At 41.6% G+C, this 23,314-nt stretch overlaps 2 protein-coding genes and 1 long non-coding RNA gene across 11 annotated transcripts in view; 1 reads left to right on the forward strand and 2 right to left on the reverse strand.

Annotated features, from left to right (window-relative positions):
• LOC311579826 overlaps positions 1 to 4,017 on the reverse strand; it is a 45,621-nt gene extending 41,604 nt beyond the window's left edge. Inside the window, exons 1-2 of the long non-coding RNA XR_014773257.1 lie at positions 3,892 to 4,017; positions 3,540 to 3,643 (exon numbers count right to left, since the gene is read on the reverse strand). This is a non-coding gene — a long non-coding RNA (uncharacterized lncRNA). The remainder of the gene's footprint in view (positions 1 to 3,539; positions 3,644 to 3,891) is intronic.
• Positions 4,018 to 4,162: 145 nt separating this feature from the next.
• The window catches only part of RNF139 (ring finger protein 139), a 35,625-nt gene continuing 16,473 nt past the window's right edge, over positions 4,163 to 23,314 (forward strand). For 5 of the 6 annotated variants that reach the window (XR_014773254.1, XR_014773255.1, XR_014773256.1 and 2 more), the window contains exons 1-2: positions 4,163 to 4,667; positions 15,474 to 17,322. Coding sequence is in view for 3 of the 6 variants with exons in the window: in XM_084750700.1 (XP_084606826.1) it covers positions 4,487 to 4,667; positions 15,474 to 17,299 (2,007 nt within the window). In the remaining 3 variants the exon portion in view is untranslated. Of the gene's footprint in view, positions 4,668 to 15,473; positions 17,553 to 23,314 lie in introns of those variants that run through there. The other variant, XM_084750699.1, reaches the window with a different exon arrangement.
• Positions 18,166 to 23,314, reverse strand: part of TATDN1 (TatD DNase domain containing 1) — a 31,779-nt gene continuing 26,630 nt past the window's right edge. For all 4 annotated transcript variants that reach the window (XM_084750702.1, XM_084750703.1, XM_084750704.1 and 1 more), the window contains 3 exons: positions 22,947 to 23,017; positions 21,850 to 21,976; positions 18,166 to 18,264 (listed from right to left, as the gene is read on the reverse strand). In XM_084750702.1, coding sequence (XP_084606828.1) covers positions 18,168 to 18,264; positions 21,850 to 21,976; positions 22,947 to 23,017 — 295 coding nt within the window. In that variant the 3' untranslated portion in view covers positions 18,166 to 18,167. The remainder of the gene's footprint in view (positions 18,265 to 21,849; positions 21,977 to 22,946; positions 23,018 to 23,314) is intronic.

Raw genomic sequence — 23,314 nt, forward strand, 5'->3', positions numbered from 1 at the left:
CCTGCCTGTGGGTACTAGAAATATGTCAATAACAATGGACAACGTACATAAGCTTATACCACCTAGCAACAATACAGCTACCTTAGTTTATGCTGTGTTTGCACAACCATGACATTCCCTAGCAACATTTCTTATAATGTATGCTAGCATTATGGGATGCATGATGATTTAGTCATCTACTGTGAGCCTTGACACAATTTTAAAGCAACTTGCTGGGCGTAGTGGCGCACGCCTTTAATCCCAGCACTCGGGAGGCAGAGGCAGGTGGATCACTGTGAGTTTGAGGCCAGTCTGGTCTACAAAGCGAGTCCAGGACAGTCAAGGCTACACAGAGAAACCCTGTCTCAGAAAAAAAAAAAAGAATTTTAAAGCAACTTGTGCCTGTATTCTCCTCCTCAGAAGTATCTCAGCCCTCATTATGGTTGACCATGACCCTAGATTAGCATATTTTAATACATTGAATTCTACTTGATAGTTAGCATATATAACAAACTGAGACTCTTTACCATCCTCTTAAGCCATAAATGTAATATTGGAGTGTTAAAAGAGCATAGTAGCTCCAATGAATATTTTTTCCTGAAATGTATCCATGATATACCCTACCAAGTACTTATAGCATTTTCTCTTGTTTTATTCTCAATATTTTTGTGATGGTGGTGGTGGTCATTCCTGGCACATGCTATGGAAGTACTCTAACACACACACATACATACACACCCCCTATAAATTACCTTAAATTCAGTTTGTTTGTTGACAAAGGGTCTCACTATGTAGCTCCAACTGGCCTCAAACTCACAAAGATCTGCTTGCCTCGTAAGTGCTGGGATTAAAGGTTTGTGCCACCCCACACTGCTTTTTAAAATTGTAAAAATAAAACATAAAGCACACACCTTTAATCCCAGCACTGAGAGGCAGAGGCAGGTGAATATTTGAGTTTGAGGCCACGTTGCTGTTCAGAGTGAGTTCCTGGACAGCCAGGGCTGTACAGAGAAACCCTGTCTTACAAAGCAAAACAAAACAAAACAAAAAACAAAAAACAACCCCCTCAAAAACCCATAAAATTACTTACAGGAGATCACTCTTATGCTTTGGAAAAAGAAAAATATAAGCCACAAACTTGGTTCTGTCACTATTGGTATCCTGTGTCCTTCGACAAGTCAGCAAAGAACTGACCTAGATGGCGTGTGTAACAGTGTCACGTCTCATTCTCGTGGTCTTTTCTCTTCCCGGTGAGCGTGCTGAGAACTAGATGGGTAAAGCGCCCCCACAGGAGAGGGCTGGCCAGCTATGAAACCACACAGAGTGCTTGGCTAAGGCACCGAGGGAACAACCACATGGCAGGAAGCAGAGACTCAGCCTTCCCGCCAAACACCACTATAACTCCTGCTGTTGCTAACTACAAAAGGTCTGTGAGGATTTACAAAGCCAGGCAGTGTGAATACTTGCATTTTGATAGGCATATCTGAATTCTACTTTAAAGAGAAAAAAAATTAGGGTTAGAGAGTATTATTTTACAGCAACTCCCAAGGCCATAGAAGTTATAGTACACATCTTAACCCTCAATTCCCACTGCTCACACTAGCATTAGCATGTTCCATTTGAGGGAAATACATATGCCTTATTGCAAGGGGTAAGTTGGGGAGGATGCACAAATACTTGTTTCTTATTGTTCCCTCCTCTTAAGGAAACCAGGGTACACTAGTACATTTCCTTTTGACAGCCAAGACTCTCGAGTTTTTTCTTCATTTGGTAAGACTTGACTGATGAATATCCAGAGACAACAAGTTGGTGTAAGTTTTGCACATACTATTTTTAAAGTACCATTAATTCCAGAACTTGGGAGGCAGACACAAGCAGAACTTTACATAGAAAGAGTGTGAGGTGAGCCTGGCCTACATAGCCAGTTCTAGGCTAGCCTGAGCTTCTCAATGGGGTCCTGACCCCACCCCCACCCCACCCCTACCCCCAGCAAGCTATTAAGAGGCATTTGAATCATTAATGACAGATACAAGGCTTCTGAATCATTTATGGCACTGCTATCCTTGAACATTATTCTGTGTATACTGCTTGTGTGTCAGTGTGAATACTGGCATCACTGTTCCTGTCAAGATACATGTGTACTGGAGTTTGTACTTCACGATTATATTTTAATTCTCTATTTCTCTATGATAGCTTTCCTATCACATTTTTACTTTAGTGATTCTGGACCCTTTTCTCCATAATAGCATCACTCTGTTGACTTTAATTACACTTAGGGCATAATAAGAGAGGGCTGATTAGCTAATTTAATCCCTGAAGTTCAATACGTAATATTGTGTCATTCTTTCACTAAGTTTGCTTTCCTTTGGGAATGTTGTCATAACAAGGTTATTCCCCAACTATGCAGCTTGGGAAAATGACCCAGCGTCGCTACAGAGAAAAGATCTGGAAAGGCGGCAACCATATGATGGTATTACAATAAACCAGAGAAACAAGGGGGTCTTGAGTTAAGCTGGTGACAGTGGCGGTAGGAAGGAGATTGGGGTAAAACATTGTAAAGGCAAGATTCATATGATCCACTTATAGTATTGACCGTGGGTGCAAAGAAGAAACAGAACAACGTTTTGAGCTATAGGTGGCAGTGGGTTCAAACGCTGGGTTCGATTCTTACTAGCCTGGGACATACAGACCACATCTTAGTCCCTTTGGTCTTGCAATTCGTTTTATCTAAACCTCAATTTTATCCTCTGTAAAACAGGTAGATTAATATTCGTCATAATGGATGATGTAGAGGCTTCGGTAAAAGAACTGTGTAATTGATGGGCAGTTTGGTCTTCATGTGGGTCCCCTAGCAAGCCGAGCACGGGCTGTCTTGGCCACGGATGGACTCTGATACCTGCTTTTAGATCACTTCCGCCTAGCTGGGCTGCCTTGTTTGGCCTCTGTGGAAGATGACGCGCTCAGTCCTGATGTGACTGGATGTGTCTGGGTTGGGATGGAGGTGGAGGGCTCCCCTTTTCTGAGAAGGGGAAGGGAGGTTGGGAGGGTGGGGCCCGTCGAGAAGGATGGAGGGTGCTGCATTCGGGATGTAAAGTGAATAAATTAATTTCAAAAGAAAAAGCTGTGCGCCCCCTTCCCCAGTGCCTCGTATACAGATGGAAGTGGGGAAGGTGACCAAACCACAAGACTGCAAAAGGACAGGGTGGGGATGCAATCTTTCTTCTAAAAGCACCTTCACCCAAAGGGGTTCTGCTCAGTCTGATAACTTTACTTATAGACCTCCTCCCTGTGTGGGGGTGGGGAGGGCGGCCCTCCGTCTGGAGCCCTGCTGTAAACTAGCACCATGCACTTTTGAGCTAGGAGCCCAAGTCAACCAGGCTGCTTGTTTGCTACTTTACGTTCCTTATAAACTAAAACAGCTAGGTCTACAGATCAGTCTCTGACCTTACATTCTTCAGAGTAACGACAGCCAGGCCACACCAGTTCCACTGATAGGCAATAAAGTGCAGGAAAAGACTGGGCTCATCTGCTCAGATCAAGGATTATCCACATGCGCTTACCTCAAGGACGAGGATATAACCCCAAAACTCAGAGACGCCTGGGTTCTTGCTTTAAGTCAGGCTCCCGAGGCATTAACAAGATGTGCTCACGACTGTCCTCAGTTCTGTTCACAGGGACAGGAAGGGAGAAGTGTAAACAGATAGGAGTGTGCTCTCTTGGCAGTGCCCAGGACCTCAAGGCCAGTGCCAAGTCTGGCTATGATCGCCCTGTGCAACCTCGCAGGTTATTTGCCCTGCCATCCCTCAGATCTGGCCTCTGGGTGGGGGTTGGCAGGGAGGCAGGCAGGCAGGGAGGCGTCCTCCGCCTTCTCATCTCTCAAGCGGTAGGAAGCAAGTTCGCGGGGATACTCACTGGGCTCTAAGACACAGCTAATACTATCAGTCCACTGGACCCCAGCATCCCCAAGCCCAGTCCCCGCCACCGCCGTGGGGCAACCACTGAAGACGCGCGAGGGCGCGGCAGCCCAGCCCAAGCGGGCGGGAACCATGGCAACGCCCGAGGCTCGCCCCCGCCGCGCGTGCTGACGCTACGCGGCCGCGCCGGATTGTGACGCAGGCCGCCGCGCGGAGGGGGGGCCCGCGTTCTCGAGTGACCGCGGGCGCAGCCTCGGGGCCCTCGCAACGGCAGCAACGGCTGAGGCAGGCGGGGTCAAGATGGTGGCTCCGCTGGCGGGGGAGGCGCTGGAGGGAGGAGGAGCCAGACCCTAGCCGGCCGGAAACACCGACGCCCCGAGGCCTCCCGGGAGCCGCGGCCGCCGCCCCCTGCTCCACCGAGGGACGCGAGCGGGCGGCGGGGCGGGCCGGGACACAGGACAGGAGGCGGGCGGGGGAGGGGGGGAGGGGGCGGAGCCACTCTCCACAGCGCCCGCCCCCCGGCCGCGGCCCCGGGCCTCCCCCGAGCCGCCCTGCCCTGCCCGGCCCGCCCAGCCCCGGTGTGGCAGCGGCTCATGGCGGCGGTGGGGCCCCCGCAGCAGCAGGTGCGGATGGCCCAGCAGCAGGTCTGGGCGGCGCTGGAAGTGGCGCTCCGGGTGCCCTGCCTCTACATCATCGACGCCATCTTCAACTCGTACTACGATTCCAGCCAAAGCCGGTTCTGCATCGGGCTTCAGATCCTTCTCCGACTCCTCGGTAAGGACAGCGGGCTAGCCTGCTGTCCCTGGCGGACAGCAGCGGCTGGGCACCGGTGGCCCGCGGCTTGGGAACCGCGGTTTGCTTCTCCCCCAAAGAGCCTTCTTGGCGGGGTGCGGGGAACCTACGGTACCCGTGCCAGCGTTGACAGCGGAGTGGCTCTGGCGGGTCTGTGTGCTGTTCAGTTGGCACTTGGATGAGGAGAGGAGCAAGCACGGCTGTGTGAGCATGCGGCTCTCTGCCTGCTGTTTCTCTAGGGGGATGGCTGCTGGCTTACCGCGTCCTATGCGACAGCCCTGGAAAAAACATCTGCCCCTGTCTTGCCGTGTGTGACCTTGGATTTGAGCCAAAGCTTGAGCCCCTCCCTGTCTTCCCCTTTTTACCAGGCAGAGTCTGTTGTCACTTCTGTGTCTTGGAGTTCACAGGACCGTGAAGTGTTTGCGCTAAATGGGCATACAAGCCATGAGACAGAGCTTTGAATGTCAGACCTTGAAACCGTTTCCAAAGTCACCTCGAGGAAGGTTATATTTATAACGAACCCTAAAATCTTTCTGTGTTGAATGTGACTTATGAAAACTTGCCCTCAGGGTGATGAGACGTTTGCAAGAAACTTAGGAAAATCAGTCTTCATAAGAATTGAGTACTAAGAGCGTTTTATATTTCACTTTCTATTTCTCTCTACATCATCAGAGTGAGAAACATATAGTAAGAGGGTTTTTTTTTTCCCCAATGACAGTTTGACAGACTTTAGTTGATGAGGTAATTGTTTTACGCGGATTCTTGCTGTTGAGGTTTGGAGGGGAGTGGGGTAAGGCTGCTCGTGAAGTCCTTACCAGGACCGTCCGAAGTGCCAGCATCTGTTGCCTTATTCTCACAGAACAGGACTGTCAGTGAAGACGGAATTTTGTTCTTAGCAGTAACAATATTTTCCAGTTGTCTGCCATAAAGCATTTTCACAGGTATTACCTAATCTGTCAGTCACCCCTCAAAGGTCGGAAGTGTGTGTGTTTTGTTTTTCTTTTTTTCTTTTTTTTAACAAGTGAAGAAATGAGGTTGTAGACGTTTTAGGTGTTTGGAATTTGGTGCACAGCTGGTGAGTGTTTGCCAAAGTCTTAAAAGCCTTTCTGACATCAAGTTACTTTCTTCTTCCTCAGTGTTGAAATTCGGTACAGTGTTGGGGGTTGGTCTGGTGCTGTGTATTCAAATGCTAAGTACTGCCCCTAAGTGATGTTGTGTAAACCTTGCTCCCTAACTTTAAGTTGGTTGGTTAATAAAAATTAACTAGAAGCCTGGAACTGGGCAGATTAAAAAAAAAAAAAAAGTAGGCAGAGCTAGGTAAGATGGGGACCCTGCCTTGAACGAGAGAGAAGGAGGAGAGGAAGCCAGAGAGGAGGAAGTTGCCTTGGGGCAGTATGGACGCTGAGCAGGTGGCCATGAGGGCAGGCCTGATGGGACAGAAGCAGCCCAGGCAGGAGCAATTATGGCAACTTGCAGTGTGTAGCTAGGACATAGCAAAATAGCTTAGAGGGTTGGTATTTGCTCAGTTATGGTGCTTGAGGGCTTATTTAAATCTGAAAGGTCTCTGTCTCAATTATTTGGGAAGTAGCTGGGTAGAAAAGCCCTCTAAGTCTAATATCCATTCATAACAATGCAGAGCAGTGTATCAACCATCCCCGCCCATCTGAAAGTTTAAAAAAGGGGCTGGGGAGGAGTGATGTTCTGTGAGCACAGGACTTAGGAGTGATCTGCTGGGTACATGAGTTCAGCCATTCTACTGCCTCTAAAAGTTACCTCCACCATTCTCTGTGGTAAAAGTAGTGCTGGACATGAGAGGAGTCTGCACATTGATTTCAGAGATAATATGGCACTGCCTTGAGTGTCTTCATGACATAGTAACTAACTGCAGATTCCGGAAACCCTTTAGGGACTTGGTGTTTGAATGCAGTGCCTTGTTGGAGTACCCAGCAGGAAAGGATTTTTCTTAGTTAAGTCACTTATAGTAAGACTATTTAAGAAAGCATTTGTTTCCCCTGCCCATTCTTGATACTTTTTTTCTTCTTCACAGAAGCTTTGTTATTTGAGAACTTCAGTAAGAACTTCTGGTGATTTATTTAATGGTTCTGTGGTTTTGTGTTGTTTATAAAGATAGACAATAGTGGGATTGTCAACACAGAAACACAACTCTCACTTCAAATGGGATTAAGAGATACTTTATTCTGGAACCAACTATGAGTGACTATTGCCCACAAATACTGATTGCAGTTACCCCAAATCCATGTTCCAGTATGTTAACAGTTTGATGAAGGTGTTATAACACATGCAGTTTCATAAATCAGGGCACTTAAAAAAATCAATGGAAACATTAAAGGGGGGGGTTCAGAGCAAAGCTGAGATTCCTACTGTAGCCCCAGGATGCTATCTGATGGCATGCTGAGCCTTTGTTGTTGGGACCTAAGTAAGGCTTAAAGTTACTATATTCCAGACAGCAGATGAGTTACTCACTGGATGTTGGGTCTCACTCTCTGACTTAAGCAAGGAGTGACTATTTAAAGGCTAAAGATAGTTCAAGATGAATTGTAATTAGGCTCTGGACTTGCAACATTCCAACCTCTGCACAGTCATTAAAGTTCTAATAACTCAGCCTTGTAGAGGGTTCATTTGGAAAGTGCAGCTTCTTTTTGGGTGCTTCTGATCACAGCATCTTTATCATTGGAGTTTAGCACAGTTAATGAACTAGGATAATAAGCCTGTAAGACACTATTTGGCTGTTGATATACTAGCTGTTCATATGCTCACTTCTCACATATCTTAATATTTCCAAGGCTATACTTTGTTACAGATATTTCATCTTTTTGAAATCAGATAGTTATTTGAAAAATTTATCCCAGAATGTTGAGCCAGGTTTTATAAGAAATTAAAAATTGACCTCCAAATTTATCATCTAACAATTCCCTAAATTGTAGCAGAATAGTTGTGCAAGTTTTTTGTTTGTAAGAATAAAAAATGAAAAATCTTTCTGATTTAAAAAAACATCATCTTAAGAAAAAAAATCACCTTAAATGAAAGTAGTGACATGTGTGTATGAAAAGATCTGAGTGGAGACTCTTTGGGACTTATTATTGCAGCCTGTCCCTCAGTACTTGCCCAGCACACCCTTCTTAAACATTACTAATCTTATGTTAGTGTCCACAGCATCCACTTCCTCTAGCTACAGAGTGGCTTAGCAACTGCATTTTCATTTGATTTCAAAAGGTCAGAAAGCGAAGCTTTGCCTTTTAGAGGTATAAAGAAAACCATAACAATATGTACAATGTTTAGGAATACAAAACTATTCCTTTCTTCTTTTTTCTTTTTTTTTCCAAGACAGGGTTTTTCTATGTAGCCCTGGCTGTCCTGGAACTCACTCTGTAGATCAGGCTGCCTGAACTCACTTAGATCTGCCTGCCTCTGCCTCCCTAGTGCTGGGATTAAGGGTGTGCACCACCACTGCCTGACTATGTCTTAAGAAGTATTAAGATAGTAAATGAAACATCCCACAGCAGCATAATGCTGAATTAGCAAATTTAAATACAAAAGAGAAGATGCAAGCATAGGATCTTGTTTTAATAGCGTTACTCACACAGTGGTAATTCATTGAAGTGGCAAAGGGTTTTCTAAATATAAAAGAAAACTCAGAAATTACAACAGACAATAAGATAAGCTTGAGTATTTAAAAATTAAAAATTTATTTATTGTAAATCTTTTCTTTTTTAAATATATTTTATTAATTTATCCATATTACATCTCAATGGTTATCCCATCCCTTGTATCCTCCCATTCCTCCCTCCCTCCCATTTTCCCCTTACTCCCCTCCCCTATGACTGTGACTGAGGGGGACCTCCTCCCCCTGTAATGCTCTTAGGGTATCAAGTCTCTTCTTGGTAGCCTGCTATCCTTCCTCTGAGTGCTACCAGGCCTCCTCATCCAGGGGACGTGGTCAATTTTGGGGCACAGAGTTCGTGTGAAAATCTTTTCAAAATGACAAACTGAGAGGAAAATCTTTAAAAAGAAAGCTTATGCTGCCGTAGTAAAGTGGGCACTTTACAATAAACACATTCCAGGTGGCAGGAAAGAAATAGTTTCTAGTCTCATAATGAAATAAGTAGAGTTTATCTGTTAGGTTGGTGAAGAGTTGAAAGTATGATTTAAAAGTTATTTGACAAAGGTGTGCACCTATTTGAACAGGTAAATTTATATAGTTTGGAAAGCCATCATGATTGATTGATTGAGGCAGGGTCTCAGGTAGCCTAGGCTGCCTCCAAATTGAAGATGACTTTGAGCTTTTGATTCTCTTGCCTCTACCTCAGTACTGATGGGATTACAAGGTTGTACCACTGTAGCTGGTTTTATAAGATGCCACCGACTGAGCCCAGGCTGTCAAGTGTGCTGGGTGGGAAAGTATTCTTGCCACCTGAGCTATATCTCTAGCCTTCAAGTGACATATACTAAATACCTTTTGACTCCCAATTCTAGTTCTAAGGACTTAAGAGATTATAGTTAATCTATGAGCAGGGATATTCATTACAGCACTATTGAAAATAACAAAACAGCAAACTTAAGGCTTACTCTCAGTGTGTTCGTTGGCAGTCTGTTCTTTGTAAAGGAACGAGAATTTTCTTTGGTACTGAATGGGATCATAAGTTCAGCAGAAAAACCTCCACTGTGAGAAAGCAGAGTGAAGCAGAAGTAATTATGTCTGACAGAGGAATAGACCAAGGCTTCTCAGCAGTAGCTCTAGCGACATTTTTGGACAGCATAAACCTGGGGATGGGGCACTCTTCTCTATGAAGTACCTTTTTTTTTTTTTTTTTAGCATTCTTTGTTTTCTACTTACCTTCTGTCAGTAACACCCCATCCATGTAACACACACCTCAGTTGTCACAGCCAAATCTGTCCCTAGATTTTGCCAAATGTCCCCAAGGAGGGAGGAGTCTAATCCTGTGGAGATGGACAAATAGACTAGGAATATAAACTACAAAGCTCAGAAACAGACACCAGTACAAAAGAAACTTGATAGCTTTCAGAGGTAGAATTGAATCGAGGTCCATGGAAGTAAATAGCAAGTATGTAGTGATAAGTTACTTAGTATGGAAACATTATTGGCTCCCTTTTTCTTATCTGTATGAATAGTCATTTTGTAGAAAGGTTATAAATTGAGTTTTTAAGATTAAAAACTTTATAATAAAGCTTCATCTAAAAAAAAAAAAGACTGCATGTAACCCTGGACATTACTTATGACCATCAAGTAATTTATGCTCAGTATTTTTAATTGCACACAAGTAGGAAAAACTTCCCATTACTGTATTGTACTAGTCACTTGGCTGTGGCAGAACAACTGAGGTGAACTTGTAGGTAGAAAGACTTATTTTGACTCCTAGGTTCAGAGGGTTCAGTCTGTGACGCTTGGTTAACTGACTTGGGGCCTGTGGTGAAGCCAAACATCATGCCAAAGGTCAAGGTAGAGAAAGTTGCTTGTCTCATGGTAGACAGGAAGCACAAACAGGAAGGAGCCAAGGACAAGCTATACCTTTAAAGGCATGCCTTTCAGAATCCCTCCACTCCCACCCGCCAGCCCTGCAGTCCCACCTCCTCCACCCATCTGTGAATTCATGGTTTAACCATTTTTCTCACCATCTGCCAGGGACTAAATCTTCAATATAGCCTTTTGGGAAGACACTTGTCCAAACTGTAATAAATGGACAAAAGATAAAGTGGTATTCACAGAAGGACCCTGAATAGTCAGTAAAAAAAAGGATTTAAAAAAAAAAAAGGGAAGGATTCTTTAATCAGTCAGGAAAAAAAAAAGGTATAAGCTACAATTTGAGGGGATAATTACCCTCATTACACACTGTTCATAGGAACCCTTATAAGTACTAATATATGTCAATAATAATAATAATAAATCATGCTGGACTCTTACCTTATATTCACGAAACCAGTTTTAAATAAACCAATATTGAATGTAGAACTAGAGGAAATTTCCTCAGAAATATATAAAAGAAACTATAAAATATTGACATTAAATATTAAAAATTTCAAACCTCAAAGGGCACTGTCTACATGTCTCTATATGAGTGTGTGTTTAATCACTTGTCAGGATTTATGAGAAAGTAGGGTGATTCTACCTCTTTGGTACCAGGAAAACTGATGATAAAGAAAAATGGTATTTTTCTTTCTTTCTCCACATTTAGTCCAGAATGTTTCACCTCTAGTCAGCAGAATGTATGTATGGTTTCTCCCTACCAACAGCAAGTTCTGTGGCAGATTCTTCATGGTACCACTGCTTGTCCTTTAGTATAGTTCAGTGCTGGTAGCCAATTTTCTAGGATGAGAGGTCAGTCCCACAAGACGGCCCTCACTTGAGAAGCCAGTCCCAGGTTGTGTGGCCTGTGTTTCTAACATGTGCTATCATTCGGGCGTTCCCTGACGTACTCTTTGTGTTCTCTTAATAGCTAGAATGCAGACAGAATCTGGGGAAATGCTCCTATTTGTCCATTTATTACAAAGGTCATAGATGGAAGAGGTAGCTGTACAGGGACCGTGAGGACTGAGGAGTGTCTGTGCCCTGTCAGGTTTCCGGCCTCAGGAACTATAAATTGAGCTATCTGGAGCCACCAGAATTCAAGCATGCTGCGTTTTTGTAGCTTTGTTATGTGGGCACTGCTGGTTAAATTGTCAACCACTGACAGAGCTACTAAGCCTTTATCCTTTTCTTTCCTCAGAATAAGGAAGGGAGCAAAAGGGGTAGGAGTGGGCCCCAAACTTTGAGGCTCTGGTCCTGGTGGTGGTGGTTTCTATGACGATCTGTCTCCACCCTGAGGACACCCAGAAGCTCTAGGCTGTCATTCACTGCATTTCTCAACAAGATGTCTTGTCACTGTGCTTTTCAAAGCTGTAAATTTGGAATCTGGATGAGGACCACACAGATATTTCATATATAGATGGTAAAGACAGAGACCAGATGAACACCTCACCTCCTCAGAGCTGGGTACGGGCACATGTCTTTAGTCCCAACACTCTCAAAGCAGAGGTAGGCACATCTCTGTGAGTTCAAGGACAGCTATGGATCTGTAGAGGGACCTGTCCCCAAAAACCAAAACCACTACCTTTTTAGGGTTTGGCTTTTAAAATCCATGTTCACATATGTTAATGAGATCATACTTGTTAAAATTTAATTTCATGAATAAAACAACCCTTAGGATACCATTTTTGCTGTTTCATTTTACCTAAAATGAAAGTTTGATAAGTGTGTTGTCTTAAGATAGGGCCTCACACAACTTAGCTGGTCCTTACACCTCAGTTTTCTTCTGGGCTTGGATTATGGCGAAGTGCCGCAATACCAAGCTTAGAAAATGGTTCCCTGTGTGTAATTTATATGTCAAGTATACTAATAGATTAACATCATTTCACAATACTTTGTTTTTTCCTGAATTTAATTACTTAGGACTTCGTTTGAAATAAGGGAGGTTTTTTTGTTTGTTCTTCTTTTAACTGTGCTGCTTTGCCTATAGACTGCTTTCAAAGCTTTAAAGAGATCTGGGCATATGTAAATGTTACTTTATTTCCTTCTGAGTTTTAGTCCTAAGTTTACAGAAGAGTCAAGAAGGAATGGACTTTATGGGTTTGCACTTTGGTAGAGCACACCATTCATTTTAGTACTCTGGAGATGGAGGTCGGAGGGCACAGTTGAAGGCTTGTTTGGACTAGATACATAGCAAGTCCCTGTCTCAAAAACAAACAAGAGTTCATATAGTTCTGTGTAAAATACATGGGTTTACTCCCTCCTTTCTTGTTTTTACTTTTCTGGTTTTGGAAATCTAATTGAAAAAGCCCTCAACTCTGGTGAATTAAATTCAAATATGAATTCAAAGTGCCTGAGTGATTTTGATACTTGGCTCGTTTTCTGCCTTGAGAATTTTAAATACACTAATTACTGGAGTCTAGGACTGAAATTCCCAAGTTGTGGCTTAATTTGATTCTTTCTGTGTCCCAAGGTGGTGTTTTAAAAGAAAGCAAGTCCCTTGTAGGCGCTAATGAAAGCCACCCCTGGGTTTCCTTGAACCTTTAAGATGGATCCTAAGGAAAAACCTCATGTTTGGGCTGTAGGATGCAAAGAAACCTTGACAGTGCTTCCCAGAGATCACTAGAGAGGACATTTCCTTTGGAGACTTATTACCTGGGAAGTTGGGTTGTTTGTTTGTTTGTTTGTTTGGGTTTTTGTTGTTTTCTGTAAAGTGAGTGTTGATTCTCCCCTTATTCCATAAGAACATGGTTATAAAAGATCTGTCTATAGCCTTTGGGTAGGAATTACAAGTGTATATAACTTTTGGAGTGTTTACTAAGTATACACTGAGATGTAATTTTACTCAGGTTAGAGTAGTGTGAAGCTAGGGGTGGTGGTCTGTGGCAGAAATCCAGCATTTAGGAGGCCGAGGCAGGTACAGGCTTGGGGCAAGCGTGAGTGTATAGTGAGGTCCTGATTGTGGAGGGAGGGGAGGATCAGATTGCTTGTTAGGTCCAGACTAAGAGGTATGGCCTCTCTCCTGCTATTTCCCAGTTCATTCATTTGTTTGGTACATAGAGTGGATGGGACTCATTTCTGTACAACATTCCTAATAGCCAAGCCATCCCTCTACTTGTTGTATAAATAGGATGCGGAGAAAAGGTTATTAGGATAAAAAGAGACTGTAAAAGCCCAGCTGAGGTCATGAATAGTTCCTGGTGGGGATATACTGATATCCTACTCTGAATAGCAAGGTGACAGTCAGCATTTTAGTATCTGTCTTACTTTCTCTTTTTAAGTGGCATAAAACAGAACTCAACTTAGATTAGTTAGGTTTGGGATTTTCCATGTAGAGAAAGCAAGGTAGCATCTGGCCTCTTGCAGGCTGATGCAGTTCTTTTCTAGAAAAAGCTACTAAGGCTCCAAGCAGCCCCATCTTCTAAGGAAGCAGGCAGATCTTGCTGAGATTTCCAAATTTTCATTTGTCCTTTTTTTCTTTCCACAAAGGATTTGACATTTAGGCCCAGGATAACCCCTTAAAGGAACTAGCCATCATTCCAACCCTTTTAAAGTATGTCCAGGCTGTGAAGTATAGCATTCCTCTTGATGGCACACTGAAGGGAAAGCTCCTCAAGTCCTCATGGCTTCTTAGCTCTGTCTCTCCCTTTCCTAGGTTTCTGTTTTCAGGCTGTATTTTGTGATCATCTTTACAAGCATAATTAATGCATGTGGTACTGAAATATTGCCCTAATAAGTAAACCTTTCCTTCTGTAAAGCATTGTGGGATCTACTGACGTATAAGGCAAGGAAATACTGTGTAATAGGCTGATGCCTACATGGATAATTATAAATTTCAGTATCAGGTAGTATGTGCACTAGGTATGTCAAAATATTCTGTGGGTATGTTGAATGAACAGGCATTATCAAAAGGACCTCTAGGACAGATAGGATTTGAAAAGTCAAGGATGGAGAAGTGTGGGCTACCATTCTAAGGAATATAACTACAGACGTAATTATGGTAGAGAAAGGAGCATTTGGTATTAGTGGGAAGCAAAATTTGAGGGTGTGGAGCCCAGAGCATCATTAGAATAATGGTACCTTTATTGAAATTAGAAATCACAAGGAAATGCTGGTTCTGGAAAAGGCAGATGAGGTTTGCAATCACAGTTTAGGAGAACTAGGTGAGCAGTTTTATTTCACTCCTGTACTTTGAACCTAATGCAGTGCTGGGAGTTATGGTGATTTCACTTAAAAATATATCTGGAGAGATGGCTCAGAGGTTAAGAACACTGGCTGCTCTTCCAAAGGTCCTGAGTTCAATTCCCAGCAACCGCATGGTGGCTCACAACCATCTGTAATGAGATCTGGTGCCCTCTGTACATGCAGAAAACACTGTACACATAATAAATAAATAAATATTTTTGAAAAAAAATATATATCTATTTAGACCGAGTACCACAATGGCACTTGATAGGGACCACCAGACCATTTATAGTACTTAAACATGGAATAACGAGAGTGATGTTTATAACCATATTTTAAAATAGTGTGGTTTTTCTGAGTGTTCCTTTTGTTGTCTGAAGAAGTGATTCAGTAATATGTAGGAAAAGGGAACTTGGAGAGCAATTCAGAAACGTGAAGTAATGTACTGGGGCCCCGGGCGTGGGCACTTAGAGAACATGCATTTGTAAAGCAAAAGAGCCCGCTGAGCTCAGGTGGAAAGGGAGGAGGCACTAGGGGGGAGTGTGAGACTTCATCTTGGCCTACAACACTCAAGGAAAGGATTCCGAAACCAAGTAGGAACAAGCCTTTTATTGTAGTAATTTTCATTCTGAATGGTCTTATTTTAGTGGTATTACATTGATCTTTTTAATGACTATGAAATTATACAGGAAGTATTCTTTTGAGTTTAAAAACTTAACAAAAGGTACGTGCATATCATTATGAATTTATTCTAAAGATAATTTAGTAGTCGCATGCCCATGTGTGAAACACACACACACACACACACACACACGCATGCACGCACGCACAACATGACAAACAGAATTACTTTGGAAACCAGAAAATAGGGACTGGGTTTTAAAAATAATGTTTAGTTGGTCTGGCCTTTCGGGCTTCTCAAATCTTTATGACCCTTTAAGCTTAAGTTGTCTTGAGGTTTTACAACTACGAAAGTATCATAATGAAGGAAGTTGTAACTGCTAGTATGAAAATGTGCTTTTAAAAGGTTTCATTTGAATAATCTTTCCTCTTTTCCTTAGGTATAGTTGTGTCCAGTGTTGTTCTGATCTTGTCACAGCGATCACTTTTCAAGTTTTACATGTACAGCTCAGCCTTTCTATTAGCTGCGACTTCAGTGTTGCTGAATTACTATGCTGCTTTGCACATTGACTTCTATGGTGCCTACAACACGTCAGCTTTTGGACTTGAGCTGCTTCCTCGGAAAGGGCCCTCCCTGTGGATGACACTCCTCGTTCTGCAGCTCACCTTTGGAATTGGATATGCCACACTACTCCAGATTCAGTCCATCTACTCACAGTTAATTATTTTGAATATCTTGGTTCCTGTAATCGGCTTAATCACAGAGCTACCATTACACGTCAGAGAGACTTTAGTTTTCACATCTTCCTTGATTCTCATCCTAAATACAGTGCTTGTCTTGGCAGTAAAACTTAAGTGGTTTTATTATTCCACTCGGTATGTTTACTTGTTAGTGAGGCATATGTACCGAATTTATGGATTACAGTTACTGATGGAGGACACATGGAAGAGGATTCGCTTCCCAGATATACTTCGGGTCTTCTGGCTAACAAGAATTACAGCTCAGGCTACAGTGTTAATGTACATTTTAAGGATGGCAAATGAAACTGAGTCCTTCTTTATTTCTTGGGATGATTTCTGGGACCTCATCTGCAATCTAATAATTAGTGGGTGCGATTCTACACTAACTGTATTAGGCATGAGTGCTGTAATTTCTTCAATAGCCCATTATTTGGGCCTTGGAATATTGGCCTTTATTGGATCAACTGAAGAAGATGACAGGCGGCTTGGCTTTGTAGCCCCTGTCTTATTTTTCATTTTGGCTCTTCAGACTGGTTTAAGTGGGCTGAGACCTGAAGAGAGACTCATTCGCTTAAGTAGAAACATGTGCCTTTTACTAACTGCAGTCCTGCATTTCATCCATGGAATGACAGACCCCGTATTAATGTCTCTTAGTGCCTCCCATGTGTCATCTTTCCATAGACATTTTCCTGTACTGTTTGTCTCTGCTTGCCTGTTTATTCTTCCTGTTTTACTCAGTTATGTTCTTTGGCATCACTATGCACTAAACACGTGGTTGTTTGCAGTTACAGCCTTCTGTGTGGAACTCTGCTTGAAAGTAATAGTTTCTCTCACTGTTTATACGCTATTCATGATTGATGGCTACTATAATGTCCTCTGGGAAAAGCTTGATGATTATGTCTACTTTGTTCGCTCAACAGGCAATATTATCGAATTTATATTTGGAGTAGTAATGTTTGGGAATGGGGCCTATACCATGATGTTTGAGTCAGGAAGTAAAATCCGGGCTTGTATGATGTGCCTACATGCGTATTTTAACATCTACTTACAAGTAAAAAATGGCTGGAAGACATTCATGAACCGTAGAACTGCTGTTAAGAAAATCAATTCACTTCCTGAAATAAAAGGGAGCCACTTGCAAGAAATAGATGATGTATGTGCAATCTGCTATCATGAGTTTACAACATCTGCTCGTATTACACCTTGTAACCATTATTTCCATGCACTCTGCCTTCGGAAATGGCTGTACATTCAAGATACTTGTCCAATGTGCCATCAGAAAGTGTACATTGAAGATGATATCAAGGATAATTCAAATGTATCTAACAACAATGGATTTATTGCACCCAATGAAAATCAAAATCCAGAGGAAGCGTTAAGAGAAGAGGCTGCTGGATCTGACCGGGAATTGAATGAGGATGACAGTACAGACTGCGATGATGATGTTCAAAGAGAGAGAAACGAGGGGATTCAGCACACAGGCGCAGCAGCAGCAGCAGCAGCATTTAATGACGACACTGATTAAAGTAGCATTTACTAATCATTGAGGTATTTGTTTAAAATTCAGTTCATCCAAAACAGAGTACTATGCTTCACGTCAGTGTGTAGCCAAGCACAAAAACAGTATCGATGTTGCAACTGTGAATGATTTTCCGTTTACTGTGATGTGCTACTGTAAATATACCTCTTTAATTACTTCTGGTCTCTTTGGTGACCTATTTAAATTTGTGTACATTATTGTACATAGAATAAAGTGTTTTCACGTTTTTATGACAAAATTTGAACAAATAACTTTTTAATAGAGATAGTGATCATACGGTGCGTCCGTTGTGCCAAAGATTCCTCCATGAAATTAGAATATATCTAATGCTGGACTCTAGTTTTTTGTTAAAATGAGCTGGAAAATGAAAATGCAAAATAAAGGAACTTTGGTATAAAATTAAAGACAAGGAGATAAAATAATTTTAAAAAGAAAGAGTAAAATGTTTTCTAAAACTAAGGAAAGATAACTTGCTAGAAGCAACTGAAAAACTTGAAATCTGAGCTGCAACTTAGAACTGGGTTCAAAAGTCACAAGTCAGAGACTGTGAATTGAGAAATAGGCCTCTTGTCAACTAAACTTTGATATAAACCAAGATGTGCTAAGTTTTAGGTAGAAACCTCACTGTGCTTGCAGTGATGTCATAAAACTGTCCTTTCAGACTTGCAATGAGATCACACAATGAAAAGGTTGTCGTTGTTAACTAAGGCATTAAACAGCCTACTCAGTGCTGGTCTGCGAACTGCAATGTGCAGGGTTACCTCCTTTTAAAATAGCTGCAAAGACTTCCTTAATGAAGCTCACAATCTTACTGTGAAATTCCACATCATAAATAGAAAACACAAATCAAGTATCAGGAAAAAAATATTTTAATGGTGTTGTTATATAGCGTGTTGGCTAATTCCAGTGGATCTTCTTCTCTTACTGCTGACATTATCTCCAATATTTGACTAAAACAAAGCACAAAGGGATCAGTTTACTAAAACTATATTGTTTTAAAGTATATAATCACCTTTTCCTATGTAGGAGGCGATCTTATACTAGTAGCTCTTCTAAGGGAGTTTGTTATTCAAGTTGTCAGTAGTGTCAGCAGGAAAACATCACCAATTACTGGCAATTAGAAAGTTCTGGAACTAATTTAAATATAAAGAAAACAAAAAACCACGGTTATGTAATAGCACCACTAATGGAATTGTCCCAGTGGATATGAGTCCTTTAAAATGCTAGGTCATTGCACATTTGTACTGGATCATGAGCATCTTAAAAATGAAATGTATACTGCACATAATACAGGTTAAATAAGTACCTTTCTACTTTAGATTTATCTATATTTACTTGTTTTACTATTTACCATATAACTATAAATATATTCTATATATTGAAGTAAAAATCAATATGTATATACATACATATTGATTTGTATATGCATATACTTATTAATAAAATGGTATTAGGGAAATTAGGACCAAAACATCTGAAAGGCACTGCTTACTGAACTAGTCTTTAACAGACAGCCAGGAACAGTGTGTGCACACTAATACATGATGACAAGGGCAGAAGGTGTAGCTCTGGGAGGGGCTCTGGCTTTTTCCTCAGAGTAGAGAAAAGAGCCCAGAGGCCCCTCTTTGTTTCTTTGCCCAAACAACAGTAGTGGTTTTCTAGCAATATTATCTGTAGGTAGTTTTTATACATGGACAAAAAAGTTGTAGTTCAAATTAAATCTTTAAATATTCCTTGTCTTTTTGCTCCCTTTATGAATATCCTAACAAGACCAAAAATAAATAGGGATGGGGATTTACAATTAGCTGGAATTTTTAAAATTCTCAGTATGACACAAAAGCTTTGCTTGATACAGATACCAACAAAAGAAAACCTGTCAACACTGAAACATTGAAATGCAGTTTTGTGCTGTGAACTCAGACTGCACTCCTAAGGAGTACTGTTGTTGACAGAAAAGTGGCCAAGGGCACAGCTGCTCTGCTTAAGACTGGGCAGCAGAGCCATTTACTATTCAGATGAGTTAAAATCAATGATTCTTAATACAGCACTCTGTTTTAGCAAGCCAGTAATTCAGCAACCTGAGCAGCCCTTTTGTGTCCAGTGTGTTTTTCTGTAGCTCCAGGGACATAAACCTGCAGTTAGTTACTTTTAAGTATAGCATTCTAGGGGATTTAAATGCTTTTGCTTATTGTGGCACTTATAATTTTCTTCAGTTACTTTGTGTGTGTGTGTGTCTGTCTGTCTGTCTGTCTGTCTATGTGTACGAGTGCAGGGACCAGATTCCCCTGGAACTGGAGTTATAGGTGGTTGTGAGCCCCGCCCAGTATGTGGTGCTGGGAACACAGCTCCGGTTCTCTCCAAGTGCCCTGAGTCTCTGAGCCATCTCCCAGCGCCTATTGTGACACTGTTACACTAGGCACAGGCATTCAAGCCTTGTGGTATTGAAATGATGAGCAGTTACGTCTGAAAAAAATTGGACGTAGACATGTTGATTCAAGATTAACCCCAACACCTGGGAGATGGAACTAGGGGGATTAGGGATTCCATGGTCACCTGCTGCTGTATAGCAACCTCTAAGCTACTTGGGCTACATCAGACCCTGACTCCAACAAAAATCACTGTTCTTTTGCTTTAGTCTCTTTGGGTCATGATACAGTCTGCTCTATTAAAGCTAGCAAGGCCCCAAGGATCTGGTCTCACTTTGATGTCCCAGATTTCTCTTCCACTCACCTCATCATCCTACTTTCAGTACACTGAGTACATTGTTTCCCTGGCGCTGCCAGGCTTGTCTACAGGCTGCCTTTGCCCGAGGTGGCTGTCTTTACCTGACCTGACTCCAGGCATGTTTAATGAACAGCTGAACTTCCCTGTTAGTAAAGCGTGCTCCTTCAGGCAGACAGTTGCTAACTCGCAAGTCAGTCAGAGTGACACCTCTGAAACAGCTTACTGTCTTGGACTTGTCTTGTCTGCTCTGGGGAGCAGATGTCCCTTATCCAAAACTCATGCTGCAGTGATGCTATTAATCCCATGGGTGTGTGATCATAAGAACTGCTGCTTCTAGCTAGCCTCAGTAACTTGTACCTTTCCTGACATAGCAGGAGCCCTAAAATGTACTTCAAGAAATTTATAGCCTAAAGGAAAGAAAACCTATATACACATAGCTAAGATGGATAGCTCAGTGCTGTAGAAGTTGACAAGAATTGTCAGAGCAGATCTCTGTGAAATGTTGACACTTTGAGCTTGCAAATGCTGATTTTCCCAAGCTCTGTCACTTAGCTAACTGCAGGGCAGGCTGACACACAATTTCAGTTCTTAAGTCTGCAGTAACAACTCCTTGAAACTTTGTCTTGCAGATTTGCAGCTAAAGCCAACAGCTGCGAGTTTACAAAGCATCAAGGCAGTACATAAAACATACATTGGCACTACATCCTCCAAGTAGTGAGTGTATTTGCCAGGTGGCTAGCAGAACAACAGCTTCTTATCTTTATTGTCTCAGGCTCTCTAGTGTCTCCTTAGATTGTCAAAGAATTATGAGAAATAATGTCTTCTAAAAGAATCTCCAAATTCCTCCATTAAAAAAAAAAATCAAAAGTGGTATTTTAGCAAACAATATAAAAGTCCTTGCTTCAAGTTTTAAAGGATCAGTTCAAAACTCTTTGCTAAACCCAACATGTTAAAGAAAAGTCCATACATACATACGCGTGCATGTGTGTGTGTATATATATGTATATATGTGTGTGCTTTAATTGACTTCTCTGCATGCTGAATTTTAGATGTCATATTTATTACAAATTCCTTTCTTAAAGGCACATTTCAAGACATTAGTCTAACAAAAACAATCTGATACTAATCTTTATAATGTTAGAGGCAAGCCAACAGTGGGAAACTGCACTAAACCAATATAATCTAGATTGACTTTGGATAAGTGCCCATACAAGGATATAACCAACTTCCCCTGTTTGCTCTGAGATTCTCCTCAGCTGTCTACATACATCCTGTTCTGGATTACTATATTGGGGAGGGTGCAGGGGTCGTTGAGGAAGGGACATCCTACCACTTGCCATTTCACTGTGAGGCTTAATGACCCGTTGTTGCCTCCCTGCTTGCTGCTGTTGTCCGTATTTAACATGCAGATACCCCTTAACTGGAGGTCAGCCAACTGGTTATGAACAGTAGCAGAGAGTGTGCATTAGACAATTCTGTGGCAAGCTTACAGTGCTTTTCTTTCTCCTACAAAGTGACAAAGGACTAGCGTCACAGATTTCTCCCTGAGGAAGTAAAATCATTTGGATTTAAAGGATGGGAACCTAGGAGATGACAGGGCAGTGGAGGCACATGTCTTTCCAAACTACTATTCAAATGGTCTCTGACTTTGGGTCCAGTGCCAGTGGCTTCTCACTAACCGAAGTGCTAACTCACCTGAACCTGAGCCTGACTAGGATGTCGGGGCTCCCACTCTGCACCCCCTGCCCCACTACATGGCAGTTGTGGTTATCTCTAACAGCTGAAAAGTCCATTCAAGCAAAGCAACTTACATTATATGGCAGGGTTCATTTCTGTCTTTTAAGCAGTACCCATTTTCCCATTTCTTTTTGGTAGGAAATGAAGTTTTTATGTATTTTGACCCAGCATGTGTACTTTTAACTCCACACCAAGGCGCATCTAGAGTTGAGGGAAGGATAGAGAAAAGTGTTAAGGAATTTGCTTTTCTAAATCTTTTTCATGAACATCACACTAGTATATAGCCTGAAATCACAAGCCATTATCTAACTTCCAAAATGGCAAAAATTAATGCAACAGAAAAAAGTTCTAAGAAAAGCATAAAGTCCTAAGCTGCACTTTAAAGACTGATTTTTATATACTTTATTTCTTTACTAATATGGCTAGTGTATGATATGCTTTGGGAAGAAAAAACCTAAATGTACAAGAAGTATCACTGAGATGCTTTAATAGTTAGACTGTTCTGTGTACTCCTCCTGCATGTGAAAGTGTGGTTGTGAATACCTGTTTGTCTCCCAGTACTGGGATGCCAGGCAGAACGTTCTGACATTGAGTTGTTTCCCTGATATTTCTTTACGAGCAGCTTGCACATTATACAGACATTGTACTTTCAATAAAAATCATTTTTGTGACTGCCTAAGGAAATAAAATCAATTTCCCAAGAGTGGCTCAGTCTACAGAATTGAATAAAACAGCAATTTTTTGAGTTACAGGGGATAGGTTGAAGTCTGAGCTTTTAAACTTACTTTAAGAGCTAACATTCTCAAATCCTTATACTAAAGCATCTGATTTCAGTGGCTGCTGTTTGTTTTAGAAGGCTATAAACCTCTATGAAAGAGGTAAAAGAGTATCTGAAAACTTACATAAACTGCTTAGAGGATTCATTAAATATTCATAAACACAGACTCTAGTAATCACAAATTCTGTCATCTTTTATAAGTTTTGAGGCTTACCTAAACTGAGAATAAAAATAATCTGTGTAACTACTTTCCCATCAATAATAACCTCCAGAAATCTGTGGGGAAAAACATATATTGGGATTGAAACTAGTTGTCATATGTCCCCTAGTTTTTGTGAGGGGGGGGGGACACAGTATAATATGAAACTTGAAATTAGGGGAACATCTGCTTACCTGTCTCAATCATTAGTTTTTCACTAGGTATTGATTTCAGAACCTCCAAGTTAGCTTCAGTTTTCAGTGAGCTTGAAAACAGTATTTTAAAATGATATTTAGTGAATAATTTTTAAATATAAGACATCCTTAAAAGTTACAAAATCACAAAGGATTTTGTTCTTAATATACTTTAGAAAGTATACATTCTTAACCTTCACAGAACCCATATTGCAATCAACTTCAAATCAGCCTCTACTTTGTCTCTTTTGTAACATATAAAAATATTTTTAAATTATTTTTGCTTATGTGTGTACAGGCATGCATGCACGTTGTGTGTGGGTACCTGCAGAAGCCAGCGGAGTCAGGTCCTTTGGAAGGGCAGCAGG

This window comes from Acomys minous, assembly GCF_964271855.1.
Source record: "Acomys minous genome assembly, chromosome: 12".
NCBI lineage: Eukaryota > Metazoa > Chordata > Mammalia > Rodentia > Muridae > Acomys > Acomys minous.